Source organism: Desarmillaria tabescens (genome assembly GCF_030435595.1).
Source record: "Desarmillaria tabescens strain CCBAS 213 chromosome Unknown EV420scaffold_15, whole genome shotgun sequence".
In the NCBI taxonomy this organism is placed as follows: Eukaryota; Fungi; Basidiomycota; class Agaricomycetes; order Agaricales; family Physalacriaceae; genus Desarmillaria; species Desarmillaria tabescens.
In genome coordinates this window covers 345717-371090 of record NW_026848314.1, presented here as the reverse complement: position 1 = coordinate 371090, position 25374 = coordinate 345717, and the positions used below count along the sequence as shown (strand labels likewise).

Here is a 25374-nt window from a genome sequence, read left to right as displayed (position 1 = left end):
AAACGAGGTAATGTATGATTAATCAGATAATTTGGCTAGTTCTGAAGGGTCCATAGTATAGCTCTCCGTATCTTCTGAAGGGAACGTGCGCTCTCGGATGGCTTGAGCAAACTCCTGCACGCCCTTATCCCTATGCGTCTTCAGGTCGGCAAAACGACGGACAAACTTCGCCTTGTGGCCGCACCAGGTACCCATAACGTCGTCCCATACGAGCACCTAGTCCACCATCAGCTAAGGAAGAAAAGCATGTGCGTACATGCATACCTGACCGCTTGTCCACGGACCCGCGCCAATACCGATCGTAGGTATCTGGAGTTTTTCCGTTAGATGCTTCCCGAGTTCCTTCGGGACCGCTTCAACTAGGACGGCGAACGCTCCAGCGTCTTCCAGAGCCAAGGCATCGTTAATCACGCGCTTCGCACCCACGGCACTCCTTCCTTGCACCTTGTACCCGGACATGGCTACGTGTCTTTGGGGCAGAAGCCCTACATGCGCCATAACGGGGATGCCGATGCGCGTAAGTTGCCGCACAATGGGCACGATCTCTTCCCCGCCTTCGAGTTTGACGGCCTCGACTTGGGCTTCGCGGATCAGACGGATGGCGTTCTCCACGGCATTGTCTACGGAAATGTGGTACGACCCGAATGGCATATCCGCGATTAGTAGTGGGTGGGTGGTTCCGCGAGCAACTGCTCGGGCATGGTGAATCATTTCGGAGAGAGTAAGCTGGTTCGTCGAGGTATAACCCAGGCATACCTGGGCTAGAGAGTCGCCGACGAGGGTAATGTCGATAAGTGTATTGGAAGAAGCAGAGACTGCGGTGGGATAATCATAGGCCGTGAGCATCGTTATAGGTATGTTTGCGCTTTTGAGTGTTTGCAAGGTCTGAATTGTCACTTTTTTCCTAGGGTGATCTGATATCATAGTGAGGATACGGTAAACGTGTGAACGAAGAGCGCAGGGAGACGTACTCTTCACCTTGTCGTCCGACTCTGCTGGTCGGACGCTCATGCACCGTCTTTGTATCCATCCGAGCGCCTTTTGCGCCGGTCTGTGAAAAGTCCATAAAGAGAGAGACATGTCGACGTAGCAATCGATTGAATAATAAAAGGGTACGATTATAAAGGACTCCGGTATATCAGGCCATCGTTTTGAGTGGGTGCAAGAGGACAACGGATCATGGTGACTCCGACTCCCGAAACCCCTGGAAATGTGAAAATCATTTGAAATCAAAAAATCAAAAACTTAGGAATCATCTGCCACGTGATCGACGCGTCAATGTCACGGGTCACATGTGTCACAATACGAACAATTTCTTGGCTTAATACCACCATGTCGCGCTCACTCAGAACACGCTCTATCCGTTCACAACAACCTAGCGACACTACTGCAGACTTGAAGTTGGATTACAAGTCTCACGAGGACCAACCACTACAAAATATCGGCTCTAATGCCGTTCGTCCGAGACGCCGAGGAAGAGTACCAATCGGAGCACTGGGAGAAAAGTTAAAATTGAAGGCCAGAGCTCTCAGTCCACTACCTCCATCCTCTCCAACACGCTCTTCATCCCCGAGATTAGAAGCAGGACCGGAATCGGACTCTTTGCCTATCGCTACTTCTGACGACTTTCACGAATTCACGACACAGAACACACAATTTGGATATAAGGTGGAGGATCACGACCAGGGGCGTTATTTAGATTTCTCCCCCCGGTGCTATGGCGAGCAGGGTGCTATATTCGAATCGCCTCCATCGAATCGCAAGAGTGGGAGCGATCCTTTTGGGTTCTTTGCCGTTGAGCAGACGCTCAAGGCGGAAAGGCAGGAGCAACCACTGCCTCATCCCACGGTGGACCGTAATGACCATGCTCCTTTCACACCCCTTCGACAGAAGCTTTATTCAGCGGCTATATCTGATGCACCCAGAACATCGGGATCATTACCAAGCACACCATCACCCGCCAAACCCGAAGCTTCGGGAAGCCGCAAACGGAAGTCATCCGACGACTCTGATGCGGAAATTTCACAAATTCAAGAAGACCTATTGAATGGTGACGACGTAGAGAGTCAAAGCGAGGAGGTTAAGGTGCGAGGAGGAAAGCAAAAGCAGAATAAACCGCGGGAAAGCATCGATCCGGATAAATTGGCAAGGGAATGGAAGGCATCGTTACCGAAAAGACGCGTCCGTCGACGTACTCAGCGTGGTCAGAAGGAGGACCCGGATAAAGAAGAGAGTGACAGGAAGGCAACGAGGAGGCGGCGAACAAAGCCAGAGTCGAAGACGAAGACGAGACCAAAGAAGGAGGAGCATGAGGCAGTTAATGTTGATGTTGACGAGGTTAGTCCACGCTTGTTACTGGTTACGCCGTATTTATATCTATTTGCAGAAGTTCGTCGAGGAACGCAAGACGCGTTTAGAATTCTTCAAGAAGTTGGAAGGCTACGAGATTCACAAGGAAAATGTATATATCATTTAATTCTTGAATAGGAAGCGGTTGGTGGCATCATTGGTCCTGCGTTTTCAGTGGTTAACTGAAGCACGACAGGTGTGAGGAGCATGCATAATACTTTTGATAATTAAACTGGGTGTACGATCTCTAATGGCCTGCATATGTATATTCACTGGTTCTCTATTATAAACCCTGTGACACTGACTGTGATCTCCGTCTATTATTCGCCGCCACTCGTGCTCTGTGCTCCTTGAAAAACTCCGTCGTCTTCTTACTATCAACATACTCCTTCACGTAGCAGATCTGCGGGCCATAGTCGCCTACAACGAACTGCATGGTTGTCATATACTCGTTGTCATACGGCACGCCAGCGACCGATTCTCCTACGGCTGTGGCCTGGCCCGAAATTAATTAACATCAGCAGAGCAGGTACAGAAGTATAACGTACATGATACACGATCGTGTCGCCCGTCTCGATCACTTGGTGTAACGTCATCTAAAGGCAGTCAAAATGAAGATACAGGATATACGGAACGAACCACAAGTGGCTCCTCTTGTGTGAGAGCGAGCACCGAGGGGTTTCACGCACCCTGAAGGACCGAAACATGGGTTGTAATTGCGACATGTATTCGCCGTACTGCCTTCTGTTCAATACAGGTCTCCCGAGCGATTTTGGGAGGTAACGATGCTCGAGAGTGGCGTGGAAGAATTTCATGATATCTGGATTTAGATGGTTACGCGCGTCTATGTAGGCGAGCAGGGTACGGAGGTTCGCGGAGGGGTGGCGAGGCGGCGTGTACACCAAGCTAGATGGTTGGAATGGGTCCGCCATTATTGTTCGTCAAATTTGAAAAGAGTGAAAGAGGGAAATCGAAGGAAGAGAGGCTTTGTCTGTGGCCTCTTCATATGTGGCCGGGACTACTCCATTTGTCAAAGGTACAGGTTCTAGCCTGATATGATGGGTTGCAACGTCATGCTTTCCCTTTCCCTGCGAAGTGGACCGTGGATGATTCGAAGGAAGATCTGGAGTGTAGGCGAGTTTCTGATTTTTCTAACGGATCACTGTATGCCGATTGTCGGACTATGTGTGGGCTTCTTCAAGAAATAATTAAGGTGCGTAACCAGCTTGTGAACCGCACTAAGAATAGTCTATCACTTGGGGTTCACCAGGGTTTTGTCTCGTGCCTTCAATTCGTCGATCTCGAATTATATCTTGGGTGCGTGAAAATAAGGCACCGCCGATCTGCGACCGAGCGCCTGACGCAACGTGTCCCTCCAGCTCCAAGAAGAAACCAAATACAACGTTATCAGGCTCACCCAGCGTCGCGGTATGGGAATTTTCCCTCGATATGGTCGTGTGAGTCTAACTTCATGTGCGTTTCAAAACTCAACAGTTCGTGGGCCCTGCTAGTTCAGCTTTATCCAAGTCTGGTCCAACCTGTATTCCAGAATGCGCCATTAAGTCGTTCTGTTGAACAGAAAGTCCTAGACCTAGGAAATCCGGCTTCTCGTGGATTGCGATTCCAGAGGGGTTCCTTTTTGCCATATGAACAAGGCAGCAATCATACCTGAGAGCGGTGGGGCCGCTAGACCTAGACGGGAAATGTATATCCACTTAAGCCGCAAATTCTATAGCAAAAGAGAATACACGAGCCGCTCCCTAGGATATAGGCAATAGGCATCAAACAATTGACGAAACCCGTCTACATGACTCCAACTGAATAGAACGGTTACTTGTACTTATAGCATCCGGACGCACAGATTCAAAGGATTCGGGATTCTCTTCTATTGCAACCTGAACCTGGTGAATAGATTAACGCACCATATGATGCTAGACCATAAAAAATTCACCACTCGCAGGCGGCTGGGCCCAATTTCATTTTTCACTAGTGTTCACTCCCACTAAGACCTCCTGGTCCGATGTTCAAGTTCCCGCAGACGACGTTCGAAGAATTAACGGACAGGGGGAGTTGAAAGCCGCTTCACCTCAACCACGAATTCGAAGAACCATAGAGGCGCACGGGTAGTTAGCCGTCGCTTTGTATGTGGTTTCTTGAACTGAGTATGCCTACGCCGCGTTCCCGGTTCCATGCTGCGGGATTTCTCCGCCAAAATCCGTGATGCGCCTAAGCGCTTCCGAAAAGGCTGTAAGTGTCGTAAGGGTCGGCTTCGACCCTTGCGTCAGGCATCAATGTACCACAGCTTACTCGCTTATTGGATAGGGTCAGTGTAGTTTTCCCCAAAAAGCAATAATCGTATTCCATTCGGCACTTCGCAATTTACCAGGGCCACCATCAGAAGTACTCACTGTACCGGTTCCAGTCTTCGAGAGATATTGGCGAGAGCCGTTCAAGGGGAGAACATTCAACACTAAAGATTGTAAACACAAGCGTAATACTTGGTTACTGCAATACTTTTGTACAGTTGCGGCCGTGATTACACTTGTATCGATACACTAGCTATCCCTGGATAATAAAAGCGAAAAAAGAGTGGCAGAGTCCCCTAGTTACACCAGTAACTAGCGCTCGAGGTGACCGGAAGTATACTGGTAACGCTGGTCGAGTCCATGAGTATAATAAGCAAACAGGTATGTTGTATGTAGAGGTATGTATGGTTATGTCCATCGGAGGCTATAGAGTCCTCACGCAAAGAGAAGCAGCGATTTTAAAGGAATGACGATGTATGGGTTTGTGGCGTAAAAGTCATAACATCATCATCAAGGGCCGTCGCCTACCTACAAGAACAGCATGACGCCAGCAACGATAGCTGCAACAGCAAAGCCTGCTCGAGGAGGAAGTGTCAACGTTGCAGCACCAGTGCTGCCGGAACTGGAGCCAGAGCTTGATGACGTCGATGTACTGCTGTGGGCCGAGCTCGTCGCCGTAGAAGTCGCTGTAACGGGGTTTTGAATAAGATCAGCTCCCAGGACACCGATGCTAAAGATGGATTTGGTAAATAAATCATCCACGCATGAAAGAATGGCCAACTTACGCGAAAGCGAGACTGCCACTATGAGAAGACATTTCAATCGGAATTACGGAAGCATCAATGACGCGGACGTTGGCTGAGCATAGAATTAGTTGAAGTGAAGCATCACACGAGGAGTTTGAACTTACAAGTTCCGTAGACCTTAAGGCTAGTATCGACCACGCCACCCTGGTCCTTTGGAAGCATGCTCATGGAGCCAATAGGATGGTAGTCTGTGTGCACGTTTGCGTTCATCCAGGTATTCCAAGCATCATCAGTGGTGACATCAGTTCCGGGGGCAGACTCGGTGCCAAGATTGCCCGACAATGGTTCAGTTGCACCGATCGTACGACACAACTTGAACGCCGCACGAAGGATATCACGATCTATAAAATCCTCAGTCAGCAACATTAAAACGCTGTTCAGCTACAGAAATCACTTACCGGCCCAATGCGCGAAGTAATTGGGGTCAATGACAGGAGAATCGAACGCCGAAGTAGAGTTGATCGTGATCTGGCCTCGGCTCAAAGGATGCTGAAGCGCGGCTTGGATGATGACAGTACCCGCTGCGTTCAATGAGAACAGGAGCTCAATCTGGGGGTCTGCACTAGGGTAATATGTTTCCGTAATAGTCTTGAAAGTGGCCTCATAGCCAGATACGATGGTGGAATCATTAGAGGGAAGATAACCCGTGCTGGCGGTATAATCGTTCTTGACGCTCTGAATCCAAGTGTCGGCATTAGAACCCATAAGAACTGTTAGGTTAACGTAGGCGATGGCATTGTTGATCAGGGAAAGGAACTCTGTCGATTCCTAGAGGCCAATGTCAGTGCCGAATGTCATCATAGTAATAATACATACTGAAAAAGTGGAGTTGCTTGCGTAAATACTGCCCAAAGTGTCCGCCGTCGTGGAGAAAGTAATACCGTTACCGACATGATCCTGGACGTTCTGACCCACTCCTGGGAGATCCAGTTTCTGTTCGATGCCGGCGCTGGAGAGAACACTAGAAGGACCAACCCCAGACAGGAGCATGATGTGGGGCGAGCCAACAACCCCAGCAGCCTAAAACAGTCTAAGAAGACTCAAATCGGAGAAGTAAAAGAGTAACGTACGAGAATAACTTCTTTATTGGCGTTGATGGTCTGCTCTGTTGAGCCTGAAGCTGCCGCCCAGGAAACGCCCGTAGCCTTGAGACCGTTGCTGTCAGAACTACCCCATACGATCTTGGTGACAGTGGCACCGGGTAAGATGGCCAAGTTGGACCGGGGCGGAAGGGGGTCAATGTAGGCCGAACGCGAGTATGAACGAGTCCAGTTCGTGGGATTGATAGACGAGGTAGAAACAAAGGCTCCCCAGTTCTCTCCACTATGAGGATCCGTACGCGTCTGAATACCGGCAGCGGAACAAGTTTGCGTCCAGTTACCGACTAAACCTATTTCACTATTGCGAAAGGTAAGGTTTCGGAGGCCAGTGATAGAGAGAGCGTTACGTACACAGCAGGATAGGATGAATGAAGGGGACCACTGGTGCCGTGAACAGAAGCATCGTATTGGATGTCACCAACAGATGCTGCTGAATCAGTGGGCTGAGTCCAGGTTTCCATATTCTTCATAACCGAGTAGAAATTGTCCCAGCCCCACTTGGCGGAACCAGCTGAGTCCTGTGATTCCAAGAGACTGGCCCACGCATTCATCTCAATGGTGTTGGGACGCGTGTAGTACATGCCGTTGGTCGCACCAGAACCACCAAGGATCTTGCCCCGAGACCACTTAAGGATCCGGTCGCCAAGGTTGGTTTGTGCAGCAGTTGAAAACGACCAGTCGTACTCAGTACCGCCGAGACCATTGTAATAAGTGTCTCCGGGAGTATCTGCATTTTTTTTTAGATTCGTGATTCCATACGCCACTAATCACAGAGCCAGCTCACCTCGACGAACGGCGACATCATCTCCAGACCCGCCAGCCTCGAGAACAAGAACAGAAACGCTAGAATTGTCTGAAAGAATGGAAGCAACGATGAGACCCGCGGAGCCGCCGCCAACGACAATATAGTCATAGCTGTCAGCGAGACCGCTTTGGTCAATTATTGCGCGATTGCGTAAAGGAGCATGCAGATGGCAAGATGCTGAAGCTGCAAAGGATAATCCCAGAGCCAACAGACTCACGGGCAACATTATGATGTGAAGGACAAAGGTTAAGGAAGGGAAGTGTGTTTGGTCGGAACTTTCCAGTGAGCCGGCATTTGAGGGTTTCTAAATCCAAGTTTGACGGTAAGGAATTTGCGCTGGAGCTGTCGGAGGCCGGTCCAGGCTGAACAGCCACAGCAGTGACGAATCCCTGAAAGATGACCCAGGCAAGCCCCTTCTCTGGCTTGGCACCCCCCCAAACACATGGCTTCCGACTTGTTACGCGACAGATCTGTCATTTCGCGTTTCAGCCTTTCCACAATTCGTTTGCAATCTGTACCACTTACCCTCTAGTGTTGACCTTGCTTTTGGAAGTAGAAGAGTGGGGGAAATAGACATGATGGTGTGGGGAAAAGAGAGTAAGTTCCCCACGTGAGCGTTGCCTGGATCGGCACGGCGGCCTACCTAGAATCAAGTTCCTGCCTTGACAACCAAAATACTTGCTCCTGATATTGCTCAATACATCGCATCTGCTCACTAGAAATTTATGGTAGTGACACTGAATTCTCATTTTTTACATTCTTTTTTGATCTGCACTGCGCAGCCAAATCAGAAAGCCAATCCTTTGCAATTTCAAAGAAAAGCAAATCATGCCTCATCAGTCAGGGCCGATTGGCACTTCAGCGTTTGACGGCGGCCATCTATGCACTATGAAAGATCACATATACATAGAGAAGACAAAGGCGATACTTACTTATGTTCATGTGAACGCTTCTGGGCATAATCGACACTACAGCGAAACCAAACAGGTTGAAAGGGGGAATGCAGAACCGACAGTTCCGGACAGGCCTTAGACTCAGACTAAGTATAGCGTGGCGTACTACTTCCTCGCCCCGTACGTACCCTGCACCTCTTTCGCAACACCCGTCCAGCACCGCTACCCACCTGCTTTATTTAAGTACCGACAGCCATCTGTAATCCCTGTGTTCGAGAGCTCAAGCCCAACTATACATCCCACAGGAGAATTAAATGTGTGCGCGTACCTGCCCTGTTCCAGCCCGACGCCTGGACTGAAAGTGGCTGTCCTGTCGTCATTCTCAAGATATCGGTGCACGTACCATGTGTGCAGATCCGCGTTTTTGTCGTGATGCATGTAAGTATTTGCAGTGGGATAATTCGACGAGCCCGATTCGAGGATTTTACAGGAGGTTCAGTGGACCACCCATTTCTATTAATCTCCCGCTTCCGCTACACTGACCGGCCAGTACCGAATGAATGAATATACGGGGCGCTTTTTGAGGGGTCTGATTTTTATCAATCGGTATCGCCGATCCCCTCGAGCTCAGGTCCCGCCTGGAAGTAAAATTTATCCATCAGTTCAGACTGGGTGACTTCCCGTAAGGATTTACAGACATTTTTTGTCTGTAAATTGCTCCTAAACCCATCAAGCCGAAATGCCGAGCATAATTTCATCATCTGTGCCTGGTCAACCAGTTCTGTAAATTCGTGCATTAACAGAGGCCTCCCGACCCGTCTGTAAACGGATTTTGTGCTGTAGCTGTCAAGAATTTGATTTTTATATGTTCTGGAAGTTCCGTTCGCTGCCCGAATATGGACATCCTCTCCTTAGTTTCTTCCGTTCCCTCTTGTTACTCATTGAAAGAAATCGCACTGCTGACAATATTTACCATCAATTCAAGAGCCCGATAACACTGAAAACACTCCACATACCATTCATGTTCCTGCAAAACTGTCGTTCAGTTTCCAACATCGGATACTCCCTCTTCTCTAGGCATATTTTGCTCCAGCTAGTGTATTGAGAAAGTAGCGCGTCGTCGGCGGGGGATGACCTAATTTGGACTCGACGACAGTCAAGAATTTGGAGTCAAAACAAGTTCAATTGGTCCTTACGGTTTACGGATCTGTCTGTAAATTATATTACAAATTTCACGCCGTTGTTGTTTTAGCTCCCATCCGTCTGTAAATCCTTACGGAAAGTCACCCACTGGCAACCAACGAACGTTAGCGCGACAGAACATACTGCGATTCCGAATTGAAGTGGACTCAATATTGAATACGTTGTGCCTTTCTTGGCGAACTCTGGTGGTTAGGCGCGCCGTCGACCCTTTCCTCCTTTAAGACTAATCACAATGATGGTGCACAGTCTCTTCACAAGGTAAGCATCCAAAGAGAAGTAGAAGAGGCAGGGATGTGGTAATTCTTACGGCCGCTTGTAACTCAAGGATATAGATCAATCAACATCCCAAGTTGCGGTATGCGCTATAATAGAAAAGAATTACAATTTTTGCAAAGCATTCAATCGCATTGACGTTACCGTTAATTTCAATGAAGAGGCAGCGTTCCTTGTTGGATCCAGTAAAACTGGCTTGCGTCTCGTTGACTGTACGCTACAGCCACTGAACCTGATCGGGAAATAATCTCCTCATGCGAGATCTATGAGGCATAGTTTTGAGATTTACGATGCACCCCGAAACATAAAAAATCCCATCAAGATAACTCTTTCATTCGAGTTGAGCGCCGGAGCACCAGGTACCCAAGATCGAAACGCTCCACACGGTTGCGCTGTTACTTACATCTACAACAAGCCTAGTGATACATATCCACAAATTAGTACAGTCATGTATACTCAATACCCACGAGCCATCACAACCACGACAGTCTCAACTGAGACGCCGGGACCCAAGCCTGGTCACGCAATACCATCTGATGGGAGATAGCCACCAACGGCCATGGTCCCGAATCCTCCCTGCTGAGAAAAATCAGAACAGAAAGTCATCGCAACAACACCAGTACATACGAGCATAGAACGAAACTCTGGTCAACAGCCACCTTGACGTCCTCCCCGTCTGACCGTGGCTCGACGACCTGGCCGTGTACAGACAGTAGGATCTGGTCGTTCCCGAGGTATAGGAGGTCATAGTCGACATTCAGTGTAGCGTGTCGTGGAAAGAACTGGTGCTTCCCAAAAGAACTGAGAGTTTCCACGATATCAGCAGGCCCTACTTTCAGAGTCGTATCTGGGTAGATCAATGAGTATGGAGTAAGAAGAAAAAAGTGTGGTATTTACTTGATGACGTTTCGCATCCAGAAAACAGGTGAGCCTCGGAGATGGACAGAGGCTTGTCGCGCACGATAGAGTATGAGAAAAGAGCGTGATCAGTGTACGCTTCTCGGAGAAGCGAGCGATCGTGATCAAATGTTAAAACATATCTGAAGTACGTTTAGCAATGGTAGGGAAGCATAAATGGTCATGACAGCTCACTGTTTCAAGTATTGTAAAGCATGAGATTCCATAGTCGCTTGTCGATCAACGTCAGCGAATGTTTGCGTTATAGGTGGTTGTGTAGCAGGCTCAGTATAATCGTCATCATCGTCGATGACGATAATTTCTGGCTCATCATCTGAGGGTATAACTGAGGTTATGTCAATATTGTTGTCCGAAGGAGGCGCGAGAGCAGGACCAGGTAGGACGATGGGTTCACTGGAGGTGATGCTGTTCAAAGTATGTTTCGAGGCCTTTGACTTTTTACAACGCTTCTTGGATTTAGAAGTAATGGGAGGAGGGTATGAAAACGATGAAGACGACTGATCCGGTTCGAGAGTGTCAGACCAGACTGGCACTGGACTCGACCTAAAATCTCGTCAGCAACAAACGACCAAAGTCCGGCAGATCTCACCAGTCGATTACCATCCCATCATCTCTGTCGATGAGACATTAGCATGTAAGCAGACAAAAACTCTGGCATTGACATACCTGAAAAAGTTCCTCAGAATGTTCAGGCCGCGAGACCTCAGATATTTGCTCTCTTGCTTGAACCAATGCTTCCGGTTCGCCGACCAGTTGGGATTCGATTTCTGACAGTTTGGCGGTAGTGGGTGATACCATTTTGATCCAGACATCGTTGGCGTTGCTGACAGGGGCGCGTCTAGACCTATATCAGCCTCTTCAGACTTCAAAGACGCGTCAGATGGCTGGGAATGTGGGATTGAGGCTGCTACAGCTGCAGCATCTTCATGAGTGAGCTTCTGGCGCTTGCTCTGTGGTTCCATCGTGTTGTTGGATGCACGCACTTCAACGGCTTCGGTGGTGTTCTGGGTACCCGAAGGTTGACCATTAGCATTGGTTGAAGAAGAATATGAGGTTTGAGGCGCATATATGCGGGTAGGAAATGTGTTAAAGACATTCCACGGAGATGTGGCATGAAATGAAGAGCTGGAAGTTGCTCTTAGAGGAAATCCGCCGGCACTAGACTGGCGGCGAAGAAAACCTCCCCTATAGCTTCCCCCTCTGAAGCTGGATCCTGCACCACGAAAATACTGTTTGCCTCCTCGATTGGCCGCAGAAATTACTGGAGGTACCGCCTGTTTCCGTTTGTTGATACTTTCGTTCGGTTGGTAATCTTCGGCGTGAGAGGTTGTCTCCTGAGCTAGTCTGAATTTCCCAGTGTTTCCTTTTCCAAAACGAGGAGTAGTCGTAGATGAGTAGTGGTTCCGTTGTGCATAATCGTTCATGAAGAGAGAAAGGAGAGACACGCAAGGGAGAGTCTAAATAAAGCAAACATATTAGCACCGCTTTTTCCTTTTCCCGGTTATATCGGGCCGCGACATCGAAACTTGTAATTTGTATTCTTCCGTACTTATCATGAGAGATAATATGGACTGTGGGACTATCCGCACTTTGCAAGCGCAGACCAGTACTTCGCAACGGAATAGAATGACTGGAGACTTGGATGCAAGCAGTATCTCCAGTAAATTCCGAAGAGCAAGCTGAATGCGGGCAATACCGGCACTGGCAAGGAAACAGAAAGACGATAACATACTTTGTCTCGCCCATTGCAAAGCGACAAAAGCATTCTTTGTATTCGTAAAACAACATTTCCGAATACCAGAGTGATTCGATGAAAAATGAAAGGGATACGGCGCGACGACAACGCGAGGACGACGAGAAAAAACGTTATTGGAGAACCACGTCGGACTGAGTTCTCATCAGTTAACCAATACTGCTCGCAATCAATCGCCATCACTATCGTGTACAGATGTCCTACAGCACCACAAGCCTGAGACGCAGGATGCGACAACTCATTTGAATCGTATTCAGCCTCCTCCCTAAGTTGGAAGACGGTATCTCACGTCGACATCGGCTGGTCCCTCCATAGGTGGGATCGCCATCATACAGCGCCTGTAGTCGACCCAGAGTACCCTGGTCCCAATTCGCACCCTGTCATGAGACCGCCATGCCCTGTTATCATCCAGTCAGCCACCTTACAGGATCTACCCCAGATGATCTCGTCGTTAAATGCCATGTCTCTTCTGTAACCTATGGCCCAACCGTCAGATCAGAGATGGCTATGTTCCTGAATCTGACGATCTTCCAAATGTTCGAGAACTTTCAATGCTATCAAGCCTCCTCTATCAAAAGAGATAGCTCTCTGAATGGCGTATCATGTCAATTTCATAACAAAAAGATCACATGTGCACTTATGATATCTCGTAACACTGGACAGCGTGTTCTCAATAGGGCTGCGCAAAAAACTCCATCCGGACTTTCCTACAGGTAAATTACATCGGCACTCCGGCGAGGAGTTTCTTGCAGGTAATTTACATGTAAATAACTTATCACGTGACACCTTAGGCAGGTGACAGAAAATATTTTCCCCGCTGCCGTGAGATCGGCGCGACATGCCGGAAAGTGGCAGCCAGGTATACATTTCTCGTTCCAGAGTTCTCTGACGCTCACATCTTGCTCATGGACACAAGATAGGCTCCTGTGAGCTGCTATAGGTGCTACTCCCAGTGTTCTAGCTATACACGTGACTTTGTAATTAACCAAGGAAAATCTGGTCCCAAGAGCTCACGTGTAAATTACAGTAAAAAACAATTTTTGTAAAAAAGAGGTACTTTTTTGCTCAGCCCTAGTTCTCAACCAACCTTAGTAGTACGGTGTCAGACCGCCAGTAGAGCGCCTATCAGATAAGAGGACTGACTAGGAACGGGACACTTTCCTAGTCGACAACTTCATCATGAATCGACGGTATACTTTGGTTCAAGGACTCCGTTTCGTTCATAGTGAATGTAGAAGATTTAGGAGAAGGAGTGGACGTAGCCTCCCGTGGGGATGCGATTGCACAAACCCTATGCCCTACGTGAATGCAGAAACCTCCTGAACCTTATATCGTGATTGATTCTTTAGCCGCCCACGAAGGTTGCTGGACATGCTTGACCCATGGCGAAAAAGGCGACCGTACAGTCACCAGGACGAACTCGGGGCATTGCTAGTCATACCAGCGATGTGATAAGAAGAACACATTCATACCGTTCACATTCCGGACGGTGCCGATGAATTGAATTCGTGTTGCGGCATGGACGGGCAGGTGATAAAGCAGGGAAGATCTAGGGTATAAGTAGGACGCTAAGTAAGGCGGAAGTTAGATATAAGATGTCCCTCTCATCATCCACCGCCATATATGCAGTTGATGTTCCCGGAGACGAAAGTGACTATGAAGAAGAGACTATTTCATCGGAGGCTTCACAGGAATATATGCCGTCGGTTGCTCCTCTCCAACCTGACCATTATTGGGAGAACGTAGTCTTTCAGGTAAGATCCACCCCCATCGAACCAGACCATTACTGAACTTCGGTAAAAGGTAGAGAATGCATTCTTCAAAGTCCCCACGTACCACTTCGTAACGCAATCCGAGGTCTTCGCTGACATGCTGTCGCTCCCGCAAGGGCAGGTAGCAGCGACGGAAGGGCAGAGCAGAGAAAACCCGATCGTCCTTCCCATTACGGAGCAGGACTTCCGAAGGCTACTCCGCGCCTTGTATCCATTGTACGTCGTCCAGTTTGATATCTCAATCTCCATCTTGACACCGTCGCTGTTATACAGAGAGGCGCCCAGATCGCCGACGTTCAGCAAGGAAGAATTAGTCTCGTTGTTAAAGCTATCAAAACTGTGGGCTATGAAGCGCGTCCGGGAGTATGCCGTTGAGAAGATCACTGAGATACTGTACTCGATTGATGCCACTGAGCGCATCATTTTGGCAAGAGAGTATTCGGTTGAAACGTGGTTACGCTCTGGGTATCTCACGTTGGCGACGCGCTATCCAGTCGTGAGTATAGAAGATGCCAAATTGATAGGGTGGGAGACGGCGCTGTTGCTGGAGCATGTCCGAGAAGAGGCATACGCCTCATTGGGCGGCAGTCGAATGGGTAGGGGCTCCCTGTCAGAAAATCAAGTCCAGAGTGGGGTGGAAAACAAGTTCAGGGAGGAGTTCCGAGATATTAGGATGTCAGAAGCGGCGTACAGAGTGTAGCCTATGCGTTCTTCGAGTCCTACCATGTAGCCGGTTCTATCCGAAGATAAACATGACTGTACAATCTAGTAAAAAGGCCCTTTGTTAATATTAGATGACCCTGAGGCAATTCGAGAAAGAAAAGCAAAACTTACAGCCGATACCTCATCCAAGAAAAGCGCAATCGAGAGAAACGATGACACCAAAGGATAAAACTCGGGCACTCTTCGGCCAGATAGCGACTCTAAACATTTTAGTAGCAGCGCTTCTCCTAGCTGTGGATTCGTGACATCGGGTCAAAAGGCTGTCAGTAAAATTAATTGGGCACATTCGTTAAAGAAAATGGCAAACCATTCACCTAAAGTGCGCTTGTTTCAACTGCACTCCTTGAAGGGTCCGGGTTTGTGACCAATCTGTTTTTCTCGAACTGATGAGGTGTTAGCCTGTGGCGTAGCCTGGTCCATATACTTACACACGGGTGTCTGCTCCCCTGGCCGATTCAATCTTCGTCATCGCTTAGTGATTCAAGATTAAGGATCCCGCCAGTATTGAGACCACCGCTACCGGATTATCGCCGCCGATGCCATACTCATTCCCAGGAGAATTACTGTATCCTCGCCGAAGGCATAATATGACGCCTTTCGTCCGAGTCGAGAATTTCCTCACTTCCTGCCTGCACCACATTATATTCCAGTTCCCGATGTTCCTTGAACATTTCCTAGTGGAAGAGGAGCTGAAACAACAGTTCTCGGCAGGCAACCCGGATAAATGCAAGACTTTCTCGATGCTGCTAACCTTGTCGCATCAGAAACGTTATCAGAGCGCGGTACTAACGATGAAAGAGCTGATGGAAGGCCCTTTCCATTTACCCACGCACGCCTCCCGTTGTTCCTCTCTGTGCCATGACCGAAAGAAAATGACAGTCTGTGAAGTATCGCAGGTTTCGAGGGCGTTGATTCTTAAACAATTCCGAGGCCGATAGACATTGATCTAATTTCCATCGGCGAATACAATCTGCCATGCAAGAAGCTGCTGCGCATATGAATTTCGAGGGTATGATCGAGATGTGAGTTCCTCCGAGAGCAGAGTTAAATGATTCGACCTAGAACTCAGATTGTCCATACGGTCTTGTATCTTATGCTTCCTTACCGTATGTTTCGTTTCACGGTTAGGATATTCTATCGAAGACAGTCAGGAGAAGGATTCCGAGACAATATCGAGACTCACGCGCTAATACGATTGAGCATTCTCGAAGTGGAACAGATGTGGTACTTTCGGATCAATGTAAAGTGCGGTATGAACTTCTGGTGGTGAGCATGGTACCACGAGAGACAAGGATTGTACCTGACACGTTTATACCGTTAACTACCACATCAACAATTTGAGCAGCCTGAGTTTGAACATAGGCCTTTGACTACGATGATCACGGACTTTGGTTATAAAGTTTGATAGGACGTCGACGTTCAAACATTGTACTATACGGAGATGTCGATTGAATAGTTTTTGAAGTGTTTGATACACAAGATTGCGTATGTAGGCGCAGTTTCTGCAAACTAAGAATCAGATTGAAGAACCGAGTATATGTGCAGATGCCATACCTGCAGTTACCAACCATCTGTTATCCATAAAGACTATTTGAGACTTCCGCCATGATAAGCATACCCGACCCAACCCGTAAAGTTGTTATATACAATCTTTTCCTTGCTCGATTTCCTGTCCTCACCTACAAACGGACAACGGATGCCTAAACAAATTAGAACTTCCGCATTGGTTTCTGGTAAATTCAGAGAAATTCAGCTGGAACATCGTCAAGGCAATTCCCTTGTACTCCGCCGATAGACAGGGAGAATTTTTGTCCAGGAACTACTCCTTGACAACTTGCTTGTATTGGGATAGTCCTCTTGATCGCTGTCGTCACTGTTGTCTTCGGAACTTGCTTTTCCAAGCCATGAGACTCGCGAGACAGCAATCGTCGGATACTTCACGAAAAGGGTAAGCTCGGCGGATTGTCGTCAATGCCGAAATTAAACGTATCCTCTTCCATCCGGCGTAGCACAAACAGCCCCGAAGCAATACCGAGGCTCAGACCAGATCCTGAACTGCAAACAGAGGTCGGATCTCAATTAGAGCAATATCACTGATAACGCACAATGATCATAGAACCCTCCAGTATCTCCCCGTGACGATATCAGTGTACAAATTCCATGACCGGAGAGATACCAGAGCCTGCGAAGTTTGGGAGTGACGACCAAGTCTTGGCGGGTAGCGAGACCGCCGGCAGCGGCACCAATCAGAGAGCTATACTTCGACACGCTCAACAATGTTCGTTACTTCGTATTCTCGCTGCGAAAGAGGGAACACAAGAGGCACTTTGGCGCAAAGAAAAGGCAATACAAGACAATAGCGATGATGAAAGTAAGGAAAGAGGTTGTTCCGGCAATAGCCGGCTACTCGGGAAAAACAGCCTCCGCCCTTTCTTGGCTTCACTTTTGTTGCACCTTCGTTTGCTTTCCTTCCAATCCCCCTCTGTAGCCCGCGACTTCAACGGAACGTCTGACATGTAATCAGACAGCAGAGAAGATACTCTCTTAATCAAATTATGTAGACGATTCTCGGGCTTCGAAGGCTAGGACCTACAACTGCGATCACCTAGGCGTGTTGCGGCCTGTCACTAGCTGGTCAAGTGAGCGCAGTGCCCTACGGACTGGGTATTTCGGAGCAATGGAAGGATATAACTCTTGGCTTGTTCTCGTGCTGAGGCTGGGCTCGCTTACGATGTCTGAAGAACACTTGTTCTTGGCTCAATTACTCTAAACGTATTTTGATCACCTATCTATTGTACTGAAGAGCACCCCAAAACTCGTCTATGGATCTCGTCAGCTCATCTTGATCTAATATACCTCTAATTGCCGTGGCTCGATTGTGTCTAAATATCTTCCATTCCACAATGGTTCCCGGCGGGAAGTTTGGATCGACATGTCGTGAGTGATGGAGTTCCGGTACCCCCGTACGTGCACGTTTGGTCGGCTAACATTGATACAGGAGCAGGAACGAACATATACGGCTATGTTTTGAGTTACTCCACAACGTCGAGATCGACATGCACTTGGCACCTGTTGAACATGTATCTGAAGTCTTTTCCTCGTTCATCGGGACACGGTAGACTGAGTGGTCCGCGTATGTAGACAAATAACTAGGTGATTCCTAGGCGGTCACTGACCGGATGCCTGCGCTGCCCGTAGTCGATCTTCGAAGTGGCACATAGCACGATAATTCGGACTGGCCGAGACCATCGCATATTTCCTTTCGATAGGACCATGACCCTCAGGTTTGTCTGTGCGTACGAGAAATCTTATGCTAAAGGAGCAACGATGGGGCTCGCCATGATAACCCACGGCTAGCGACATCCGACGGCTCGGGACTAACGGATTTTATTTTTGCACAAAATTTACGGCCTTATGGTTGGACTTGTAGATGATCAGAAACAGATGTTATGCCTGGGAGAGACACCCGTACCGACTATTCCTACGACACGACCCCACCGAATCTAAACCTACAGAGACAGTTGAATTCCGTGCCACTATGATTCTTGTCGAACCGTCGCGACTTCACCCGCTTCCATTCCATTATATCCCATTTGGTACACGAAGGTCGCTACCTCCATGCGGTCCAGATCAACGCGGGAGCAGGAACATGCCAACTGATTAACGAAGATCTTAGGCTCTGAAATTGCAGCTACTACTGCTCGGGCGGGTCCAATACCCCACACCGCCGGGTTCGCGATACATGCGTTCGAATTAGCAGCCGCTGTGTAGTTGACGTTCTTCGAGTTCGACCTTACCAACTCGTTGTCCTCTCAGCTTCCTACCTAGTCGACGTCGCCTTCGAGACTCGCTGAAACACTACCAATCTTTTCGTTGCTTATACTGCGGGTAAGCACCCGCTCACCACTTCTTGGAGTATCCTGAGACTGGGAAACGACCTTGCCTGCTTCGAGACCTTGTTCTCGGTCGGCGTCGACCGAAGGGAATTTCTCCTCACTCAATGCGCAAAGGTACGAACGCAAATCGTCGAACTAATGGGGTTAGCACCAGACGCCGGTCAATGTTTACTTTTATGGTGGCGGACTTATCATGCGTACCGAGACACTATCGTCTTTCGCGGCACTACTTACGAGTAAGTACACCCGTAATCCGGTTGTTCGTGCGGCGTTTGATGATGAGTTGATAGTGCTGAGAAAACAGGTACGGTGTGCCGTTTATTCTTGCACTGTGCCCTCATCTATATTCCACAGAACTTACTCCTCTCTGGACTGTCTCACGGTCGGTACCCTCTTTTTACGAGATAGGGTACAAGATAAAACACTCACTAATAAGTCCGTCCATGTTGACGCGTCCAACTGCGGGTCATAGCCGTTTCCCGTGTGATTAATGCTGTGATACTGTGAAAAAATGCGCAATCGGTACCAACTACGCATGAGAATTCATTTTAGAGATTTGTACGTCCTTGTACCTACATCGTGTAAAACTGCCATGCTAAGTAATAGGAAAGGAGAACATTACTCCATACTACTCCCGATACTGAATAACTAACGGAGCGGACACGATCATAAACGGTTATCCCGACGAGGTCTATTTATAGAATTGCTTATTTTTGAGTGTCGGAGGGCGCTTACTACCGCCAATCCCGGGCGCGATTATCCGGTGATCAAGGCGGGTATTGGGCGGTAACCCATTCTTAGCTTCCTTCCACTTGGCTCGTCTTCGCAAACGGTTGGGGGACATCGATACATATGTCTAGGCAAAGTCTATACCCGTCCAACAAGGGCCGTGGTCTCTATGACAAAGCGTATTATTTCTGGGACCGATAAGCGGTCTTCTTTTTTTCGCACGTAATTCTTATCTTGAACTTGGCAGAAAATGGGCGAGCGAGAAGCTGGGCTTTGTTTGTTTACCGTTGTCAAGGTAGAACCGACGCGAAGATGATGAAGGTGGAGTTTACGAGCCGCCTGCCAAAGACTCCGTGGGGCTGATTAGTACTATGACCAGCGGCCAACAAGAACGATAGGACCAACAAGGGCAATACATCGGTTATTTTATCCAGGTCAGAGGGTTATACATACGCGACGCCGTGCGACCAGAAGGTTTCCGTAATTTTAATGTTATTTTTTCGAGTTTGAAGGAGAAGAAGCGTCCAAATCGCGCTGCGAATCAGACGGCGAGATGGCTCGACGTAGTACAGGCTCCGGATTTATCCGGAACGGCCGGGCCTATCAGACGTCGGCATGTCTGCGGCTCCAAACCAGTGCTGGAGCCTGGGGGCCGTTGAAATAAATTTGTCGAGTGGTCCTTTACTGCGGCCATCGACCGCCACCTCACCGTATCCTTTACTAGAACTCTTCGGACGGCTTGAAGGCAACACATATCCATCTTACGGGACTCTGAGATAGTCTCGCGTGTGTAATTTGCAGGGTAGGTCTCGGATCTCCTGAATGTTACCGGCAACTGATCGACGCATGGTAGATTTCGATCTATTTTTTTCCTTCAATAAATTACTACGGTAATAAATATAACGAGCCAGACGGCAGCATTGGTGAGTCCGCGATCTTGTTTCCCCCCTTCCCTTTCTTCTCTCTCTCCATGTCCAATGTGGCTGGCACTAATGGATCTCGTACGCCCGTTAGTATCATGGCCAACAAGGATAAGGCCATGAAGGACAATGGTCGTGGCGCTGCAGGTCCCTCAGGCCAGAAAACTCCTAGGAAGGTGCAATGGTCGGATAACCGCGACAAGGGAGAGACCCATGCTCTCGATGAGCATGCTCGGGACGTGAGTCGCGTCGAACAGTGTACTTTCAGTGACTGATAACATTGACAAATAGCCCGACGCCTTTGAGCATCTTACCCACGCTCTTGAGCGACACCGCTCCGAGTCGCGAGTTGAGGACCGACCGCCGCCTGTACCACGGATCCATTATTTTCCACCCCGACCCCAGAATCTTCCCCCCGTGGACACCGGGATGACACCTTATCAGCGTGAGGCTGCTCATACCAGAAATTTTTCTACCACCACCACGCCTTCTGATATCTCCCCGACAACTGCAAAGGTCAACTACCATGACGTTCCCGGGACTTTCATTGACAAGGACGAGAGCTCCGGCCTTCCTGGGCCTGTAGACAAAGACTACCGCGAGGCAGCTAACATCGTTCGCGCCCACACACGTGCTCGGGGCCGTGGTCGTAATCTTTTCCTCAATCTAAAGTCCCGGCAGAAGAGCAAGAGCAGGGAACGGAGCACTGAGCGTAAAGATACCGATGCAGAACGCGATGCAGCCCCAAAGAATCCACGTCTGACTGGTGCAGGTGGAGGTGTTCTTTCTGCCCTCTTGACCCTTTATAATCAACCAGAAGGTCTATTATCTGGAGCAGCGACGCCTATATCGGAGCATCCAGAGAGACCATGGTCATCCGAGGCGGCCCGGATGGGCAGCGATTCTTCTATCTCTCTTGCTTCAAGGCCGTCTTCTCCGAAGGAGAAGGAATTTCTCTTGAAACGTGCAGCGTCGATGTCTTCTGTGACCTCTTTTTCTTTTGGAAGCCGCCCGAAGCCTCGTCCTGGCGGAGGCGTCTTGGGTTCGCTGATTGCCAGTACTGGAAACATTGCTGGCCCCGCAGCTCCTACGGCAAGCCAGATTCAACCGGATGTCAAGCGCCCCGGTTATCATTTGTCTAGGTCTGTTCTACTCCTCTGGAACTGTCCTTAGCTCTAACGTAACCACTTATTAGGTATTCCCTGGAGAGCAAGCTCCCAACTGTAAAGCAGCAGCACCATGACAAAGACAAAGCCGGTTCACAGCGGCGCAGTATCGAGATGCTTCCCTTTCGGCCGAAATCAGAGAATCTCGAGCATTTCTCCTCTTTTTCACCTTCATTTGCCAACAGTCCTTCGAACGAAACGCTCACTACACTTACCGAAACTCATCATCATGACAAGACCCATGAAAAGATGCCCTCTACCTCGTCTCTGAAGAATAAATGGTCTGGGATGCTCAAGGACTTCCCGAGTCCAGTGAAGAACTTTGGACGGACACCCGCCCAGACCCCTGTGACGACCCCAACTACCGAGGGAGAGGACGACTATTTCTCAGCTGGAGACCGCGACAAGGAGAAGCGCCGCAGGAAACGCAAAGCCCGCGAGATCTACATCACTCGGCACGTCGCGGAGATCATGCAGCGCCAGGAATTCATCCTCAAGCTCGCGCGCGCGATGATGATGTTCGCCGCTCCGACTCATCGCCTGCAGAGTCAAATCCAGGCCACCGGACGAGTGCTCGATCTAGAGGTGTCGTGCATGTACCTCCCGGACGTAATGCTCATCAGCTTCGACGACTCATCCACCGGTACAAGTTCCATCAAGTTTATTAAGCAGGGTAGCGGGTTAGACCTAGACAAACTCCGCGACGCATATGAGCTGTACTGGAAGGTCGGTGCTCTTTCTAGATCGTGCTCTTCTCCGTTTTCTTACGTTGTCTTTGTAGGTCATCCACGACGACCTTGCCGTTAGCGATGCTTCCGGCCAGCTTACGAATCTCATGCGCAAGAAGCAGATTTATCCGTGGTGGCAGCTCATGCTCTTTGGCGGGATGTGCTCCTCGTCGATCTCCATCGTCAGTTTTGGAGGGAGCTTTATCGATTCTGTTGCCGTATTTCCACTCGGCATGCTCCTCGTTGGGATCCAGCTCCTGAGTGTCCGGAACGAGCTATATTCCAACGTTTTTGAGTCAGTTTTACAGCCCTGACCTCCCTTATCCCAAATGACTGATGAATGGGATAGAATCACGGTATCGATGCTTTTCAGTTTCATTGCTGCGGGTATGGCAGCCTCACAGAAGCTTTGCTACTCGGCGATAGCCTCCGGCTCCGTAGTACTTATCCTTCCCGTGAGTGCTAGATTTTGACATCCTTATCTCCCCCCTTACAAAGATTAAACATGGTTTCTAGGGTTTCATTGTTCTATGCGGCTCGCTAGAGCTTATGTCGCGCAACCTCGTTGCTGGATCGGTGCGGATGTTTTACGCGGTGATTTACTCTTTGTTCCTCGGGTTCGGGTTGTCGATAGGAGCAGAGGCATACGAGAAGATCACTAGCCATTCTGTTGTCGGTGTCACTGACTACAAGTGCGCGCTGAGCCACGATCCTGAGGGCCCGTGGTGGCAGCGTACGCCGAGTGGGTACTGGTATTTCTTGATTGTGCCGATGTTTGCGTCGGGTTTGTGCTTGAGGAACTACATGCCGTGGAATCGGAGAGAAATGGTATGAGTTTGCTTTCTGGATGACTCTACGCCGCTAACGTTGACATCCGTGTAGTTCCTTGCTGTTGTGATTGCATCCGTTGGATGGGTGTCCAACCATTTTACATCTACCAAGTTTGTCAATCAGGGCGACATAAGCGCAGCAGTTGGGTGAGCATATCTCTTCTCAAATTAACCGGTCTATGTACTTACGCGCTCTGATGACAGTGCATTCGCTGTCGGATTCGTGGCCAACTTGTACGGACGTTTCTTCTCGGGAAATGCCTTCGTGATTATGGTTCGTTCCTGCATCCTTTCGTGAACGTTATCATTCATCCATGTCTAGATTGCTGGTATCCTTTTCCAAGTTCCGTCTGGTTTCGGAAACGGTGGTCTCTTGACCTTCGTGTCAGAGCAATCGTCCGGATCCTCCACCTCCTACCTATCTGGTTTCCAGACCGCGCTCCAGATTATTTCGGTGGCGATTGGGCTGACGGTCGGACTAGGCCTGGCGCTGTTCGTCGTGCACCCCATTCAAAGTCGCCGAAGGGGCGGTGCGGTATTCAGTCTTTGATCTCTTGCTTTGTCGTCTCATGCACTCGCTTTCCTCTGGTTCCTGTGGCTAACATTTGTACCTACTTATCCATCGACACTGACATCTTGGACTTATATAACACATCAATAACTTAGACGTACACTCATACTTACTGACACACGATTCGTATCTTAGAAAATCTCTGTATTCATATTTCAAGTTCCCTCTGTACTACAATGTATAACCACCATATCTATAGAAAGTACTACTACCACCGGACACTTTCCAGTGCATAGACTAGGTAGAAGTGACACTGTAACAAAGTCAGCCAAATTTTTCTCGCCTACCCGCTCATCGGTCAACGCTGTAACCAACCACTGCAAAGTTCTCTCCGTAAAAGCGGACACAACGAGAACGAGAACGAGACCGTTGCCCTGCTAGTAGTGACAATAAAGCGACCGTGATGATCACTGTTCTCGGCGTTCCGACACATGTGGGACTTTCCAGATATAAGTGCCCTAAAATTTGAGGGGGGGGGGGGGGATGAACAGAGTACGTTTTTTTAATAGGGTGACGGTCGGATCACAAAGTCTCAGTTGCAATGGATCCAAGCGACATTGTTTCTTTACATTCTGATGTATCACCTGCTTGTCTATGGCAGTGATAGCAGTGCATCTGTCATATTTTTCTGCAGCAGCTGTGCCATAATCGCATTTGATCTCATCCAATGGAGGTTTGCTTCCATCAGATAGAAATTTTAAAAATTCAGGAATATTTTTAGGTTTTACGGTTTCCTGAAGGTTGTGGGGATAATGCTAAATTGTGAAAGATATCACGCTGCAATTGAATGTGCTACGAGTGCGCGCGGGCTCACATTGACCACTACAGGAGAGGACTTGCGGCAGCCTCCAGAGAGAATTCAAAATAGAAACTGATCTTGACTTTCGGTCCCGGCGTCCGGTCCGACACCAGTCTTTGGCACGGCTAAATTGACATTTTGCGGTTTGCCCGACTTTCTGTTATTCTTTCTGTTCAGTGTTATGCAAACAAGATCGTTCGAGGTCCGCAACTACATGAACTTAACTAACCTGTCCCTTATGGACTGAGAATTCGAGCTTCAATCCGCATTATTGGGTGCCTGGAAGACTTATACTTAGACGCTAGTCATAGAATCAAAATATTAAGCAGCGCAGCAGCAGCAGCAGAGAATTCGAACACCCGAAGGATCCGGATATTTGCGTCCAGTAATCAACCGATATATAGTTAGTATGCACCTAACACCTCCCTCATAGGTACGCGAATATAGCTCAGGCGCACTCCAGTTAATGAAAGGATAAGTGAGCCAGAAGAGAAACAGTTAACTCGTATTACTTCTCTGATAAGTATAAAGATAGAAGCTGAACAATGAAATCTTATTATCGTTGCGCTAGCGGCTGTATAATTCCAAGAGCCTCCCCGATCTGTTCGCTGCTAGGCCGGTAGTTGAATACTCGCACCATATGAAATTGTCCTCCCTACGAAGCCGGGGGAAAAGATACAGAAGCCTGATGAGATCGTTTGCAGACAACCGATCCCGAGTCGGACGATGTGTGCAAAGCGCGAACTTTTCTGTTCATGTTACTACATCGGAATTTGACAAAGGCTTCAGCGAGTGAGCTTCTCAGTGTTGCTATGTGAAGGGGGAAAACAGAGT

At 48.7% G+C, this 25374-nt stretch overlaps 8 protein-coding genes across 8 annotated transcripts; 3 read left to right on the top strand and 5 right to left on the bottom strand.

Moving 5' to 3' along the window:
- Positions 1-18: 18 nt before the first annotated feature.
- On the bottom strand, positions 19-1011 carry EV420DRAFT_1620415 (ketopantoate hydroxymethyltransferase; the record flags this gene model as incomplete). Its single annotated transcript, XM_060475572.1, has 3 exons — positions 19-216; positions 265-914; positions 951-1011. 3 exons carry the CDS (start codon positions 1009-1011, stop codon positions 19-21), a joined length of 909 nt encoding a protein of 302 aa, XP_060331432.1.
- Positions 1012-1319: 308 nt separating this feature from the next.
- On the top strand, positions 1320-2568 carry EV420DRAFT_1763648 (uncharacterized protein). The gene is made up of 2 exons (XM_060480749.1): positions 1320-2337; positions 2387-2568. The coding sequence occupies exons 1-2, from the start codon at positions 1333-1335 to the stop codon at positions 2474-2476; spliced, it is 1095 nt and encodes a 364-aa protein (XP_060331431.1). The 5' UTR covers positions 1320-1332; the 3' UTR covers positions 2477-2568.
- Positions 2569-2632: 64 nt separating this feature from the next.
- On the bottom strand, positions 2633-3281 carry EV420DRAFT_1479218 (uncharacterized protein; the record flags this gene model as incomplete). The annotated part of the gene is made up of 3 exons (XM_060469552.1): positions 2633-2845; positions 2898-2945; positions 3039-3281. 3 exons carry the CDS (start codon positions 3279-3281, stop codon positions 2633-2635), a joined length of 504 nt encoding a protein of 167 aa, XP_060331430.1.
- A 1902-nt stretch (positions 3282-5183) lies between these two features.
- Positions 5184-7592, bottom strand: EV420DRAFT_1620414 (GMC oxidoreductase; the record flags this gene model as incomplete). The annotated part of the gene is made up of 8 exons (XM_060475571.1): positions 5184-5385; positions 5441-5513; positions 5566-5802; positions 5860-6229; positions 6278-6481; positions 6532-6859; positions 6913-7288; positions 7346-7592. 8 exons carry the CDS (start codon positions 7590-7592, stop codon positions 5184-5186), a joined length of 2037 nt encoding a protein of 678 aa, XP_060331429.1.
- A 2440-nt stretch (positions 7593-10032) lies between these two features.
- Positions 10033-12102, bottom strand: EV420DRAFT_1538885 (uncharacterized protein). The gene is made up of 6 exons (XM_060473027.1): positions 11320-12102; positions 11243-11266; positions 10828-11196; positions 10633-10775; positions 10363-10582; positions 10033-10311 (listed from the first exon to the last, which is right to left on the bottom strand). Exons 1-6 carry the CDS (start codon positions 12075-12077, stop codon positions 10209-10211), a joined length of 1617 nt encoding a protein of 538 aa, XP_060331428.1. The 5' UTR covers positions 12078-12102; the 3' UTR covers positions 10033-10208.
- Positions 12103-14001: 1899 nt separating this feature from the next.
- On the top strand, positions 14002-14878 carry EV420DRAFT_1642185 (uncharacterized protein; the record flags this gene model as incomplete). Its single annotated transcript, XM_060477325.1, has 3 exons — positions 14002-14160; positions 14210-14394; positions 14452-14878. The coding sequence occupies 3 exons, from the start codon at positions 14002-14004 to the stop codon at positions 14876-14878; spliced, it is 771 nt and encodes a 256-aa protein (XP_060331427.1).
- A 3559-nt stretch (positions 14879-18437) lies between these two features.
- On the bottom strand, positions 18438-19641 carry EV420DRAFT_1479214 (uncharacterized protein; the record flags this gene model as incomplete). Its single annotated transcript, XM_060469551.1, has 7 exons — positions 18438-18664; positions 18806-18932; positions 18999-19089; positions 19159-19190; positions 19227-19298; positions 19451-19488; positions 19533-19641. 7 exons carry the CDS (start codon positions 19639-19641, stop codon positions 18438-18440), a joined length of 696 nt encoding a protein of 231 aa, XP_060331426.1.
- A 575-nt stretch (positions 19642-20216) lies between these two features.
- On the top strand, positions 20217-24154 carry EV420DRAFT_1538876 (DUF1212-domain-containing protein). Its single transcript, XM_060473026.1, has 11 exons — positions 20217-20328; positions 20380-20449; positions 20541-20685; positions 20738-21588; positions 21642-22338; positions 22394-22635; positions 22690-22795; positions 22857-23168; positions 23223-23317; positions 23375-23444; positions 23493-24154. The coding sequence occupies exons 3-11, from the start codon at positions 20545-20547 to the stop codon at positions 23718-23720; spliced, it is 2742 nt and encodes a 913-aa protein (XP_060331425.1). The 5' UTR covers positions 20217-20328; positions 20380-20449; positions 20541-20544; the 3' UTR covers positions 23721-24154.
- The last annotated feature ends 1220 nt before the right edge of the window (positions 24155-25374 follow it).

Bases quoted from the DNA above. Each gene is read 5' to 3' on its own strand.
- EV420DRAFT_1538876 (XM_060473026.1), top strand. From the start codon at position 20,545: ATGGCCAACAAGGATAAGGCCATGAAGGACAATGGTCGTGGCGCTGCA. The intron at 20,686-20,737 runs GTGAGTCGCGTC...ATTGACAAATAG, and splicing joins TCGATGAGCATGCTCGGGAC to CCCGACGCCTTTGAGCATCT. The intron at 22,339-22,393 runs GTCGGTGCTCTT...TTGTCTTTGTAG, and splicing joins CATATGAGCTGTACTGGAAG to GTCATCCACGACGACCTTGC.
- EV420DRAFT_1763648 (XM_060480749.1), top strand. From the start codon at position 1,333: ATGTCGCGCTCACTCAGAACACGCTCTATCCGTTCACAACAACCTAGC. The intron at 2,338-2,386 runs GTTAGTCCACGC...ATCTATTTGCAG, and splicing joins TTAATGTTGATGTTGACGAG to AAGTTCGTCGAGGAACGCAA.
- EV420DRAFT_1538885 (XM_060473027.1), bottom strand. From the start codon at position 12,077: ATGAACGATTATGCACAACGGAACCACTACTCATCTACGACTACTCCT. The intron at 11,197-11,242 runs GTGAGATCTGCC...ACGAGATTTTAG, and splicing joins GATGGGATGGTAATCGACTG to GTCGAGTCCAGTGCCAGTCT. The intron at 10,583-10,632 runs GTAAATACCACA...TGATCTACCCAG, and splicing joins TGGATGCGAAACGTCATCAA to ATACGACTCTGAAAGTAGGG.